Source organism: Eschscholzia californica, unplaced genomic scaffold (assembly GCF_041429995.1).
Source record: "Eschscholzia californica isolate CP2 unplaced genomic scaffold, dmEscCali1.0.p SCAF_5, whole genome shotgun sequence".
NCBI lineage: Eukaryota > Viridiplantae > Streptophyta > Magnoliopsida > Ranunculales > Papaveraceae > Eschscholzia > Eschscholzia californica.
In genome coordinates, this window is record NW_028238472.1 from 52,248,016 (window position 1) to 52,263,343 (window position 15,328).

The 15,328-nt window shown below is 38.4% G+C and overlaps 2 protein-coding genes across 2 annotated transcripts; one reads left to right on the forward strand and one right to left on the reverse strand.

The window, feature by feature from the left end:
• Positions 1–5,011: 5,011 nt before the first annotated feature.
• CSD3 (copper/zinc superoxide dismutase 3) lies at positions 5,012–10,047 on the forward strand. The gene is made up of 7 exons (XM_086640927.1): positions 5,012–5,250; positions 5,375–5,476; positions 5,613–5,708; positions 5,840–5,871; positions 6,009–6,084; positions 9,176–9,229; positions 9,788–10,047. The coding sequence occupies exons 1-7, from the start codon at positions 5,154–5,156 to the stop codon at positions 9,814–9,816; spliced, it is 486 nt and encodes a 161-aa protein (XP_086497053.1). The 5' UTR covers positions 5,012–5,153; the 3' UTR covers positions 9,817–10,047.
• A 352-nt stretch (positions 10,048–10,399) lies between these two features.
• LOC147540457 (protein FAR1-RELATED SEQUENCE 5-like) lies at positions 10,400–15,283 on the reverse strand. Its single transcript, XM_086640925.1, has 4 exons — positions 13,493–15,283; positions 11,245–13,266; positions 10,962–11,147; positions 10,400–10,651 (listed from the first exon to the last, which is right to left on the reverse strand). The coding sequence occupies exons 1-3, from the start codon at positions 13,619–13,621 to the stop codon at positions 10,962–10,964; spliced, it is 2,337 nt and encodes a 778-aa protein (XP_086497051.1). The 5' UTR covers positions 13,622–15,283; the 3' UTR covers positions 10,400–10,651.
• Positions 15,284–15,328: the final 45 nt, after the last annotated feature.

Here is a 15,328-nt window from a genome sequence, read left to right on the forward strand (position 1 = left end):
ATGTACCCTAAATACATAACCAGTAGTAGATCGTCTTCTATCTAGATCGCCAGCATAATCCGAGTCAACATAACCGCTTACCTGACATGTGTCTCCACCAAAGCACAAACCCATATCAGCGGTACCCTTCAAGTACCTCAAGACCCACTTCACAGCTTCCCAATGTGTCTTCCCCGGGTTTGCCATAAACCTACTAACCACACTGACCGCTTGTGAAATATCCGGACGAGCACACACCATAGCGTACATCAAACTGCCAACTGCACTAGCATACGGTACACGATCCATATGATCCTTCTCCACCGTAGTAGTGGGAGATTGTTTTCCCGAGAGCCTGAAGTGTGGTGCCAAAGGTGTTGACACCGCCTTCGCATTCTGCATCCCAAATCGAGAAACTACTCGTTCGATGTAACCTTTCTGATTCAAGTACAATTTCTTACTTGACCGCTCTCTCTTAATCTCCATTCCCAGTATCTTCTTTGCAGCGCCCATGTCTTTCATCTCAAACTCTTGACTGAGTTGAGATTTCAACTTATTTATCTCCACCATGCTTCTAGAAGCAATAAGCATGTTATCCACATACAAAAGGAGATAAATAAAGTCACCTTCGCGAAGTTTTTTGATGTATACACAACAATCATAGTCACTTCTGCGAAAACCATGCTTTAGCATGAAAAAATCAAATCGTTTATACCATTGGCGAGGGGATTGATTCAATCCGTAAAGAGACTTTCTCAAACGAAATACTTGATTTTCTTTGCCCTCAACCTTGTATCCCTCAGGTTGAGCCATATAAATTTCTTCTTTCAAATCACCGTGCAAGAAGGCGGTTTTAACATCGAGTTGTTCTAGCTCAAGATCACTATGAGCAACAATACTCAATAGCACCCGAATAGAAGTATGTTTCACAACTGGTGAGAAAATCTCATTGTAGTCGACCCCTTCTTTCTGTGCATAACCCTTGGCCACTAGTCTTGCCTTATACCTTGTACCCTTGATTTCGGAAGAATCTTCTTTCTTCTTGTACACCCATTTACAACCAATAACAGACTTACCTTCGGGCAATGGGACAACCTCCCATGTCTTGTTCTTGTGGAGAGACTCCATCTCTTCTTGTATAGCAACCAACCAACTCTCTCTTTCCTCCGCGGTAATAGCTTGTTTAAAGGTGACCGGCTCGTCGTCTTCCACCGAGAGTGCATATTCAACCACATTTGCCTGCCCGTAATGCCTAAGAGGTTTGTCTGACCCTAACCTCTGTACCGGCTTATATAACCGTTTCGACCTAGTGTGTACCGAAACATCCTGCTGCTGTTGTTGTAAAACTTGTGTACCTTCCCCTTGAACCTCCTCATGATCGGGTTCATCAATTTCCTCATCCTGAGTTTTATCCTGATGCTCCACCTGATCATGATTCCTAAAAACCCGTTGGTCTTCGGCTTCTACTTCCACTACTTGAGCTTTAGTAGACCCAACATCACCACAATTAGGCACCGTAGCTTTCGCCATAGCTACAATAGATGACTCATCAAACACCACATCTCTGCTGATTACAAACTTCTTGTCTTCCGTACACCATAGCCGATAACCCTTGACTCCTGTAGCATATCCTAAGAAAATTTCCTTCTTTGCTCTATTGTCAAGTTTGTTACCTTTACCATGGTAATAGGCCGTACAACCGAAAACCTTAAGTCTCCCGTAATCTGCATGTTCACCTGACCACACCTCGTAAGGTATGCCGCCATCTAAAGAAGAATGTGGAGACCTGTTCACAATATAACAAGCTGTAGCAACAGATTCTGCCCACCATTCTACGCCTAGTCCCGAATTGGAGCGCATACATCTAGCCTTCTCAAGTAGTGTACGGTTCAATCTCTCTGCGACTCCATTCTGCTGAGGTGTGTTTACTACTGTCCAGTGCCTCACAATGCCTTCCTGATTACAAAACTCCTTGAATGCCCCATCCGTGTACTCGGTCCCATTATCCGACCTTAACGTCTTCAGCTTTCGACCAGTTTTGTTCTCAACCATTGCTTTCCACACCAGGAATGTGTTGAATACCTCATTCTTATGCTTCAGAAAATAAAGCCAGACAAATCTCGAATGATCATCAACGAATGTAACAAAATACCTGGAACCACCCTTGGAAGGTAACTTTGCCGGTCCCCAGACATCGGTATGTACGTAGTCTAATACCTCTTTGCTCCTGTGCTTGCTTGTAGAGAACGTCACCCTGTGTGCCTTCCCGAACACACAATGCTCACAAAATTCCATGCAAGGCTTCTTCATGTCCTTCAACAAGCCTTTCCCGCACATCAGAGATAGACCCTTTTCTGACATATGCCCAAGGCGCATATGCCAAAGCCTCGTACTAGCCGTTGGATCCCTTCCACTGATTCCTACTGCTACATCTCCAGTAATTGTTGTCCCCAAAAGTTTGTATAAATTACCGTAACGAGTACCTCTCATTACCACCAAAGAACCCTTAACGACTTTTATGGAGCCATTCTCTATAATTATCTTACAGCCGTTCCGCTCCAACACACCAAGGGAAATTAGATTTTTCCGCAAATCGGGTATGTGTCTTACGTCCGTCAATGTTCTCACCACTCCATCGTGCATCTTGATACGTATTGTTCCGAGTCCCACAGTTTTACATATACTATCATCACCCAGTATAACTGTACCACCATCTATACTCCTATAGGTAGTAAACAACTCCCTATTTGGACACATATTGTGTGACGCCCCTGAATCAAGCATCCACTTATCGAAGATTTTCTCAGACACCTCTGTCACCGAGAAACATTCATCCGCCTCTTCTGACACATATCCCGCATCTTGCATCTCTTGTTTCTCCTTGTAGCCTTCGTTCTTTTGCTTCAACTTTCTCTTTGGACAAGCCGCTTTAAAGTGGCCAAGCTCACCACAACTAAAGCACGTTTTCTTGAAAGAGCCTCTAGATTTGGATCTAGATTTCCCGCCCTTTCCCTTTCCCCTTTCATTACTCCTCCCCCTCGTTACAAACAACCCTTGTGCTTGTTCTTTGTCTACTCCACCCGACGCCATACTGCTAGTAGCAACCTTACGAAGGTCATCCGCTAATAGCGAATTTCTCGTCTCTTCCATGCTTAGACTATCACCAACAAGCATCAAAGTTTGAACAAGGTTCTCATAGGATTTAGGCAATGAAAGTAACAATATGAGGGCTTGGTCCTCATCCTCAACCTTAACATCAATATCCTTCAAATCTGAGATAATCCTGTCAAACCTATTCACATATTCCTGAATAGAAGAACCCTCTTCCATTCTACATGTGAATAATTTGGATTTTAAGTAGACCCGATTCGTTAAAGTTTTCGTCATGAAACTGCTTTCTAGCTTTAACCACACACCCGCCGCCGTTGTTTCTCCGTCTACTAGGAACGCCACGTCCCTCTCAAGACACAACATAATGGTAGCCCGTGCTTCGAGATCTAACTCCTCCCAATCCTCATATGACATATCTCCTGGTTTCTTTCCCGTCAACGTCTTATGTAATTTCTGCGAGATTAACAGATTCTTCATCTGCAACCGCCAATAAGAAAAATCGTTTTTCCCATTGAACTTCTCTATCTCATATTTCCCTGATTTGACCGTACCACTTCTCGATCCCATCTTTTCTTCGTTCAATTTCAACAAGGCTCTGGTACCAATTGTTAGAACTAGAAGTCGCGGAAGCTATCGAACCTATTCTAGAAATTGATCCGACTACGAAAATTAATCGAGAAGCTATGCCAAAACTAAATATGCGAACAGAATTTAACGAGGTTCGGCTTTAAAGCCTACGTCCTCGGGCGAACAAGAAATCTTTATTGAAGGATAGATGAAGACGACTCACACAACCCGCAAGTTCGTCCCAAGATGGTACCGTATAGAAATTAACCTCTATACTAAATCTTCGACGACCGAGAAATTAAACACCGCTCAAAACTATGAACAAAAAATTTCTCTCTCACTTGCTCTCTCTCTCTCTCTTTAGCTCTCTCTGAAGAAGAGTTGTTGTTGCTTGTGTTGGTGATTATTGTAGGCTCACAATACCCCTATTTATATAATAATATAAGCCGGTGGGATTGCTTTAAACCGACTCCAAATTGAACCAAATTGGAAACCTTCAAACCGCCATCATCAATTTCAAACCGCCTACATGAAGCCAACTAAACCGCCTACATGAATTTGGAAACTGCCTCCTCTTTTGAAATTTGGAAACCTTCCTCTCACAGTATGATATTCTTCTGAAGCCTCTTTACGCGTAAATCTCATATCTCTTATAGTTTGAGATACGAACGTAATAATCTTATATTTTCATTGGCATTAAAAGTAGTGTCTTTGATGAGGTGATCTTCTACAGTTCGTTTGTTTTACTTAAAACCTTTCAGATCTTAAGTTCACGGATTAAAAAATAATTTAATGTTTATCTTTTCGAATGAAAACTGCATCACATGTGAAATTTGAAGCTAATAATATTGAGTATATGATTTTTAAATTTAACTAGGACTAAAAATATATAAGAACAAATTATTATTTTTTGAATTATCAGCGTGCCTCGAACTTTTGATCTCTAAGGTGGAAGACTAAACCTCTTACCACGCAATAAGAACAAAATTTTCCACTTTTATATCCACACTTTTGCCTCGAGGTCAAAAGTTGCGCACTGAGAGGATAAACTTGTTTGTTATAGGATTGTGTTGCACATCCTTTTAGACTGCTAGCAATATTATCTGTTTTAGCACTTAAGACTTAATAGTCTCGCTATTGTAAACTGTGTCACTGACAAAGGCACGTGATTTGCCCGACCATTAGAGTAGGCACCACATTTTTTTCGCGCTACTGATGTGAGATTGTTTTATAACCAAACACTACCGAAGTCATTCTCAACAAAAACTGTCGTTCTGATAGCATATTATAAGATTATACAGACTAGCCATCCAAAACGGCCAGCGATATTAAAATTATGCAGACTAACCGTCCAGAACCGCTATTGATATTGTCCGCTTTAGCACTTCAAGATCTTTCCACTCATGTGTGTGATTGTTTTTCAAACACTTCTCATTTACTATATCTATCTATTCATATAATGAGAGAAAGGGAAGAACCACAGTAATCACATAACAATGGCAGCACCAAAGGGCAAAACTATCAAGGCAGTAGCTCTCATCACCGGCGATAACAATATCAGAGGCTCTCTTCAGTTTGTTCAACAACCCACTGGTCATTTCTCTCTCCCTCTCTAAACTCTCTCTCTCTCTCTCTCTCTCTCTCTCTCTCTCTCTCTCTCTCTCTCTCTAACTTTCTTTCTCATAACTATCTCTCATGCTTGCTTGATTGTTTTTAGGACTTACCCATGTAAGAGGGAAGATAGCAGGACTATCTCCAGGTCTTCATGGCTTCCATATTCATGCCCTTGGAGATACCACTAATGGCTGCAATTCCACTGGTTTCTTTCTCTTACTCTTAATCAATTCATTTCATTACATCAATCAAGCTTGATTTTAATGCTTACCCATTTCTCTTATTCTCATTATGCTTCTAGTCTGATCAATAAATTATGAATTTTGATGGGTTTGTTTCAGGACCTCATTTTAACCCATTAAAGAAAAATCATGGTGCTCCAACTGACACAGAGAGGCATGTGGGTGACCTGGGAAACATAATTGCTTGCCCTAATGGTATCTGAAATATATGCTTTTCTCAATTATCTATCTTGTTTTTTTTGGGGGGTTTCTTCTTTTCTATTTGCTATTTTAGTTGGGAAGAGTGATTATCTCTTTAATTAGGGTAAAATTTGTTAATGTTCTAGGAGTTGCAGAGGTTTCCATTGAGGATATGCAGGTAATGCAATTCATACCCTTGAACTGTTTTTCATCAAGTAGTTCTTGTTGTTCATAATTTTGCTATTTTGATTTGTTTTTGAAGAAATACTGTTTTTTTTTTCTCTTTTTTTTTCATTGTTCTTCATGAAATGGCAGATTCAGTTAAGTGGTGAGCATTCAATCCTGGGTAGGGCAGTTGTAGTACATGCTGATGGAGACGATCTCGGCAAAGGTAAGCTTGTTTAGTTCTTAAACCCACTTATTCCTTATATTCGAAATGGATATTGTAAACCTTGTGATTGTAACAGCTTTAGTGTTCTATATTGACTTCAGTGAACTTGATTATATATGTGTCTTTAAATGGAAATATGAAGATACAAAAGTTTTGCCGGACTTACTTGGAGAGAAGTTAGACCGTTACAGTTAGAAGAGAGGATGCGGAATTTCCATATTCTGTTCATTGAACTCGACATGATTTTGCTAGTTAGTAGAAGAAGAATTTTCTTAATGTAACGCCCCACATTGCTCTGGAGCGCACCCGGAGACTAAGGGATGAAGGCAAACTTTTCACCCTTAATTAATGTAGGTGCACCATGTTTACAGTGTATAGGTTGTAAACATCTACGAGGTCGGATAGTTTAGTAGTTAACTACTTCAGATTTTGAAATTTATGTATATGGAATGTCAGAGTAGGTGAATCTATTGTATATGCGGCATAGATATTAGATAGTATATATTGTTTAGGAAAATCGTCCAAAACGTACTGCAACAGAAAATAGCATACCGAAGAGGTATATCCCTTACATCACATGGATACAGTTTCTTAGTAGTTTGATGTGTCAGATACTTGTGACTTGAATACTCGTGTTTGATACTCCAACACTTAGATACTCGTGTCGGATACTCGGACTGTCAGACACCTTAATACTCATGTTGGATACTCGGATATTTAGTTTTTTGGATCTTAAAGTTATAAACGGGAGGTCAAGCTTAATAAGTCTTGAGGCCTTTTGGGAGCGCTTGTGGTGCCTTCGCCGGAAGTCCTTTGTTAGAATATATGAGTGTTGGAATATTTAGTACCACACTGCCCAATAGATAAAACTTCTCTCCTATGTAACTCCTTATAAAGACTTATGTAATAGCTTAGGAAATCAATACAATCAATACAAATTCTCTTTTCTTACATGGTATAAGAGCTTCTAGGTTTCTTTCTTGGGTTAGTCAATAGAGTCTTCCGCTTGCCGGCGGCGGTAGTCCCATTAATGGCTACCGTCCGCCGGGCTTTTATCGGTTTTTAGTTCAAGTTTAGTGTTTTTTTTTTCCTTTCCAATAAGAGTAGTTCTTTTCTATTGTTGAGATCTAATCATTCTTCAATACTTTTCTCAATAGTATTTGAAGATGATGAAGATTAACAAGAAGATGAAAGATCCAAACAAGAGTGATTTGTTGAAGAAATCACATGATATACTCTTCAATGATCTCAAGCATTTCAAATGTCAAGTCCTCCACAACATCAAATCTATGTGTATCCATGGTCCATGAAGTTATATTTTGAGAGAAATTGGAAAGCTATTAGAGAGGGGGAAAAGAATTCATGGATTTCTTGTTAGAATAGTTATATACCCCATGTTTATCTTGAAACTATACTTATAGTTGTCCAAAATCTTGATTTCCAATATGATGCACATGAAGTGTTTGATAGAATGTATCAAAGAAATCATGCTTATTCTCAAAGATGGTTTTCTTTTGATGTTTGAAAACATGTTTGTGGGTTCCTTTATGGCAAAAGAGTTTATTCTCTTAGTTGATTTGCTCATACTTCTTATATCAAAGTTGAGAATTCTCAAACTATTGTTCCTTAGTTTTTCATAAGATCAAATGAAAAGGAGATAAGAGAAGATTATAAAGAAGAATTGAAGTGGGAAAAATCAAGAATGGTAATTGCTAGTGGTTGAAAAATGATAAAATCATAAGATCAAGGGGTTGAAAAATGATAAAATCATAAGATCAAGGGTTTGCATTATATTACATTGATGATGTTGGAGTAATAATCATGTGTGAGGGCTATTAAAATCAATGGAGTAAGAACTCCAAACAAAACCTTGACAATGGTTTATAATTGTCAACTTTCTCTTTAAAAAGAGAACATACCTAGGCAATGGTGCCAACTTTTCCTCAAATGGAGAAGGGAGAAAAGACATTCAACAACAACATTCAACAATATTCAACAACAAACAAGATAGCAAGGAGTATATCTCCGCCCACAACCAGACAATGGGTTATAATTGTCCGCTTTCTCTTTAAAAAGGGAAAACACCTGGCAATGGCGCCAACTTTTCTTTAAATGGTCTTCTAATGGAGAAAATAAAAACAACAAAGAACAACAACAACAACAACAACAACAACAACAAAGAACAACAACAACAACAAAGAACAACAACTTAGCAACCTCACAATGATGTCTCCACATCAATACCAAGTCGACATCTACAAATTTTAGCAAACTCATGAATTTTTCACTAGCAAAAGTCATTAGTTTGAGGGGGAATGTTAGAATATATGAGTGTTAGAATATTTAGTACCACGCTGCCCAATAGATAAAACTTCTCTCCTATGTAACTCCTTATAAAGACTTATGTAATAGCTTAGGAAATCAATACAATCAATACAAATTCTCTTTTCTTACATCCTTTACCCATTGGGTTTCGGCATGGATGATGAAAGGCGATAACATCGGTAACAGCTGGGCCTTGGGCCGTTACATTGAATCATTTAAAGAAAATCTTTTGAATAGAATAAATCATCATTTTCAAATTGGACATAGTGGGTGATATCTTATACAAACATAACAAATAGTGTTTATCGGTTGAAGCACTTCAGCGAGAGGCAATGTGATGCTTCACATTAAAAGGGTGAAGGGAAACTTATCTCAAACAAGACAATTAATAGGAGAAAGCATGAGGAAGCATTGGTAAATAATGAAATTAAATGTCGGGATGATAAGAAATAGAGCGAACAAAATCCTGAAATTCAATTCGGAATGACAATTTACGTGAGATTTTAATTTTATATGTAAATTGTACATTCTTGAAGAAACTAGCCTACCACACATCACACATTATCAAGAGAGGGTAGAGAGTGAATCGCATCCTGAAATTTCATTCGGCGTTGAGGGAAAACAACCAGAAAATCTCTCCAATCTTACATCTTATCACAGATTTTGTTACTTCAACCGATGACTATAATACTTTAAATTCTTTTAATATTATATATGAAAAATGTAGCTTTTGCATATAACCTGAAACTATGTACTGATTTCGCAGGTGGACATGAACTTAGCAAGACTACTGGAAATGCCGGGGCAAGAGTCGGATGTGGTAACTCCACTTTTTGGTTAATTTTACCTTTTTACCTGATGAGTACTTTTCTGTTTTCACATAGCCATCGAATATTTATAAGTGCATGAGGAAAACAACCACCGGACTTTTTTCTTGCTGTATCTTTTGCCGAGTAAAAGTCAAAACATCGACAAAAAAAGTATTACCAACCTTTTCAAATAGTGATATTAATTTTAGTCTCCTATGTATAGGTTTAATTTGTTGTTGCCCTTGTCTCAACTTGATTAACCCTAACCATAATCCACGACTCATTCATCTGACCGTCTGTCATATCGCAAGGGACAGCTGACTTCCAGATGAATAACTACCGCGTTTCAGCATAATTTTATAGGTTCATTTTGTTTAATTTCCTAAAAGTTTTAGAACAACATAATTTTGTTATTAGATTTGTGTCTTCTTCTGTCAACAACCCTTGGTTGGAATGGTTACCATATTCGGTTTCGACCTTCTAGATCTCGGGATCAAGACGCCGATACATATTATCTTTCGGAAACTAAAAAGATTTGTGACTTGTGATTGGACAATGTTTTGATGTAGGTATCATTGGACTCCAGTCATCTGTTTGACAGTGAAGTTGCAGGATGAGTATAGCTTTTGATGGTTAATGTCATATAAAAAAGAAGTCAGTCAGTTCTCTCTGTCATCTCACCGGAATTTGTTTTTGCTCTAGCTTTAATGATCGATATATTAGTATTCAAGAAGTATAATAATACAATATCTTCTTATTCTATTATTTTTCGTTATAGTTTATCGTTATGAATGGTGAGATTATAAATGGTCTACTCCCTTATTTTGCATGAGACAATGTCCATTTTGTTTACTACGACGGTAACTCCTTGCACCAATGGAATACTCAATCTCTAAAAAACATCATCATAGGACACACTATGATGATGTGGTAGCATTTATTAATCAGACTCAAGAGAGATACTCTAAAATTAAAGTAGCCCATTGGATATGCTCTTAAGTTGCGCCTCCACCCAGTTTAGTGGAACTAACTTGCGCTCCCGCGCATTATAGAAGCATTTGAATTAGGGAAACTGGTAAGTAAAGTTTATGACCGAGGCTAATTCGGACTTTAATCTAACATGTTTGTGAAGAACATTCAAATACTAAAAGTTCAGGAATCAGAAATGCATCAAAACAAAATGAGAAAAACTATACTTTGGTAATACCTGATCTGACGATCAAATGATCAAAGTCTACTCTATGGAGTTTAACAATGTTAGAAATTGATATAACAATCGAATTTCTCTTTCGTATATTTCATTACACAAGATATTAGTAGTAAAAAACTATTGTACATTGTGAGCTATTCCGACCACCCAAACTGGACCGAACTCCTCCCACAGCTACATATGATTCTGGATGATTCTGCGTCACCGATGCTACTATCACAACCTGCAATCGCAAAAAAAAAATGAGAATCAGTGACCTAAATCTGTGTGTGGGTGCTGAGTTAACGACTAGTTATTGAGCCACACCATTTCAAATGGTGATATATCGTGAGCATGTCCTCGTACAACGCAAATCATTATATCCGTAAATTAACCCATGGTAGAACCTCTAATACTATCAAACCGATCTTTAAATATTTCACACAATATGAATCTCTTTTTTCAACCGTTAACGAAGGAAAAACTATATATATATATATATATATATATATATATATATATTTATATTTATATCGAGATAGTGAAAGGCGTACCTATTGAGACATGAACAAGTCGTTTGGAAGGAATGTCATTTGTTGTTGCTGTTGAGAAACCACAGGGTTGTACGGAGGAATGATGTCGCGAGGATGAATGCCTTGAGGATGAAGAATTTGTGGGCTCATCCACTGCCAACTATTTTGGCTAAAATTAGGTTGCTGCTGAACCAATCCAAACACCTCCTACATAAATATTAACCAATAAAATGCAAAAATAAGACCCCCAAGATTACGATATTTTTCACATTAATAACAGGAAGAAAATGAAACCATATATTACCTGCGTCGGTGCTTCCTCGTTCAAATTTGACACTAAATTTGGCTGACTGCTTGCCCTGTTCTTCTTATTGGTACCCAGTCGTTCTTCTTTCGAACTTATTTGTGCCTCGACCTTTGCTTCCACATCTCGCAGTAATGAACTTGTTAAAGAAAAGAGTTCTTCAGATTTTGAACCTTTCGTCACAATTTTTTGTGAAGTTTGATACAATTCATTATAACGAGCAATGAATGATGGATCACTATCATTCGGGATTAACTCACCGAATGGGTCAAACACATCTTCCTCTGTTGCTTTCCGTGTCCATCTCTTCATATAGTATTGAGAAGGTAGAGTCTTATATTGTAAGTCGCGGAACAATTTTAGTGCGTGAGAACAAAGGATTCCGTTAAATTCAAATTTCCGACAAGAGCACGATACCGATTGTTCCGTGAGGTTATATGAAAGCGTTCTGATCTTTTGTTGTCCTTCCATTTCTGTCGCTCTATATGTACGAACTGTTCCATCGTCTCTTTCCAATTTCAGCAACAAATCGATAGTTTGTTGATGCGCTTCTTGAAAACCATAAAACATCTCTCTAGTGTATACATCCGATGCCTCACGCTCCACTGACCAACTTGAAACCCAAGTAGGTGTTGTTTGTTGTGTCTTTTTTTCGGCTTCTCTTTCCTTTTCATATCGATCAGCCATGGCCTTACTGTATTGATCCATAAACTCCCGAAGAAGAACACTACCAGTGCTAAAATTGGCTTTCAAGAATTTCCAAATACTCTCACTCCTTTCCGTTGTAGTCATGCCGGCACAAAAATGACCACGGCTATAAACTTGAGCCCACTTTTCCCGTAAATCGTACAGTCCATGTAACCACTCATTATCTCTAAGATCAAAACCATCAAGCATACTATTCCAACTCTGTTCAAATTCTTGAATTGTTTCTGGATCATAGATGCAAGATCTAAATTGAGCTGAAAACGACTTATTTCCTTTAAACACTTTCGTCAACTGTTTTGAAGCATTTTGAAATATATGCCACAAACATAATCCATGATGAGATACCGGAAATACAACATTTACCGCATTTGAAATTGCAGTAGATTGATCAGTAAATATACTTATTGGTTTCTTTCCTCCCATAGCTTCCATGAAAGTAGTAAACAACCAAATTAACGCATCTGTTGTGTCACTGTCTAATAAACCACATCCGAAAAGTATCGGTAGCCCATGATTGTTGAGTCCAACTATTGGCACACATATAACGTCGAAATTATTTGTCTTAAATGATGTATCAAAACAGACTGAATCACCAAATAACCCGTAATCTCTTCTAGATTTAGCATCGCAGAAGAAAACACCACACAATTTACCATCTTCATTCGTTCGAAAAGAGTAGAAAAAGTGTCGATTTTCTTGCTTCTTTTGCTTAAAATAGTCTAAGAGAAAAGTTGCATCACCCTTCTTGAGAAACCCAACCTTCGCCTTACTTTCTAAACTATTAGAATCGGGCAATCCACCTTCTTTACCAAGGTACGAGATAACTTTCGTTTGTTTTATACCCAATGGTTGAATTTTATCGACAATTCCTACTTGAGTAGAATCACTTTTCGATGGGGTTTTCAGAAAATGTGAAAATTTTGGAGGAACGAGTTCGTGGGTATGTTCTGATTTAAACCTAATCAATGCATACTTATCACCAGTAATAAGTTTAAACTCGAAAGCAGCTAAACATTCGAATCGTTTATTAGGCCTTCGTTTTCTAGGTCTTCTAATCATTTTATAAGATCCTTCACATGAACAAACTAGTACTTGTCTATGAATTTTATCACGATTCGCTTTGTTCATGTTTGTTCTTTGTATTCTAACACGAAAACCAATCTTTCTTGCATATTCATTGTAAAAATCAAATGCTTCTTCTGCTGTATCAAAAATCATTCCAACTTCTGGTTCTACTAATTCTTCTATATTTTGAAACCCTAGATCAACAACTTCAGAGGGTTTCTCATTTTCAATAAGAATTGGGGATGGGTCCTGTTTTAATTCATAAAATCAGCAATAGAAGTAAAAACCCTAAAAAATAAAACACCAAATGAAAGTTCACTGAATCGTCTAAACAAAACTATTAAGAAACAAAATCAAGCATAATTAGGGTTTTTTCAGATATGGGTCGTTTCAATTATACACGAAAAAAACAAAATTTTCAGGTATAGTTGATCATTTTGAAAAATTAGGGCAAACTAAAGAGAAGAAATTGTACCTGAGGAATTGGATCTTTAGGAGGTCTAACCACGAGTTTAGAAACCCCTGATGTCGGAGCTGAAGTTTCAATGTCCGTGTCGTTATTGTTACTGGAATTAGGGTTAGGGTTTTCAGATTCGGACTCCATTGGTGAAGAAGGAGAAGATGAGTTCCTAGAGAGAGAGAGTGAGAAAGGAGGGTAACTGTTGGAGAGAAGGAAAATTATTTTGTTGACCCACGAAATTATTGGGTGAATAGATACCTACCCACCATGTCTCTAGTACTCTAGTCATGGTATGGACTATGAAGTAATGTAGAAAAAGCGGTCGCGTTCACCCGAGACCGACTGAGTCTGTAAAGAACCGACCGATTGAGTCCGTAAACAACCGACTGGCTGAGTCCGTAAATGACTAACTGATTGAGTTTGTACGCGACGGACGTATCGAGTCTGTACGCGACGGACCAGTTGAGTCTGTGCGGGACCGACCGGTTGAGTTTGTGCGGGACCGACCGGTTGAGTCTGTGCGGGACCGACCGGTTGAGTCTGTGCGGGACCGACCGGTTGAGTCTGTGCGGGACCGACCGGCTGAGTTTGTACTGTACGCGACCGGCGGAGTCTGTACAGGACCGACCAACTGAGTCCAGAGACGACCGACCAACTGAGTCCGTAGACGACCGACCAACTGAGTGCATACGCGACCGACAGAATGAATTTGTAGAACGAACAAAATCCTGAAGTAGATGTCTACCACCGGTCGATAAAGTAAAAATAGAAATGTTATTTGGGCTGATAATCAAAGCCTACCACCCGTAGAAGGCTATTGTGGCCAACTTCCATTGGTCAGTCTATTTTTATATCTCATGGCACGACCGAAGGAACCAACCACATATGCCTTTGACCTGTGGGTGGCTACAATTTTTGGGGCAAAATGTATTTTTCAGTAAAAAAAAATGAAAGTTGGAGTTGTGCACCGACAATGCAGATTGAAATAATAAATGGAAGTCCTCAACAGAAAGATAACATAAAAGAAAAAAATTGGAAGAAGACGAGAGAGATATTCAGAATCATGAAAGAAAAAAGAATCTTTTTCTCCAAAGAATCTTGAAGACGATTATAGATTGTGCGGTGGGGGTAACAACAAAGACAAGAAATTTCCGAAACTCACCTGTGACAAAAAAACCATGAGGGGTCATTTTGGCATTTTAGAAGAGATGTTGGGACCAAGCGAGAAATTGGTCAAAACTAGGGGCCACACGAGAAATAACTAAATAAAATTAAGGGTTACTTCAGTTTTGACACTAATTTGTGACCGACTCGCCGTTTTGCCGCCCACAAATGTCTAACAGTTTGTTTGGTCCTCTGAGAACCGAAAGAAAAATTGTGTTCTTCCCAAAAATACCCTTAGGGGTCAAAAAAGAAGTAATTCTTAAAAAAAAACTTAAAAACAAATTGAATCCACCTCACCAATCTCTCTCTCCTCCATTTCATCAACTCTCCATTCGCTTCATCTCTCCATTTGTCACCTCATCATCTTCTTTGATGAAGTGGCTGACCAGAAAATTACTAACGACATATCAAACAATTTTTGTTTGTTATTTCAACTTTTTCTCTCTTCTTCATCTTCTTCTACCTCCTTCCTTCTTCATCTCTCTTCTTTCTCCTATTTCTTCCTTCTCTTCTCTCTCTTTCACTTCGACGAAGGAGAGGAGCCCCTTCGTCAGAGTGAGAGAGACTAGACAAAACAAAAAGAAAACAAAGGGGACACAAGAGAAATGAAGAAGAGTAGGAGAAAATCAATTTCCAGATTGTTGAAAATTTAGTCGGTTGGCGACTTTTATCGGAGAAGATGATGAG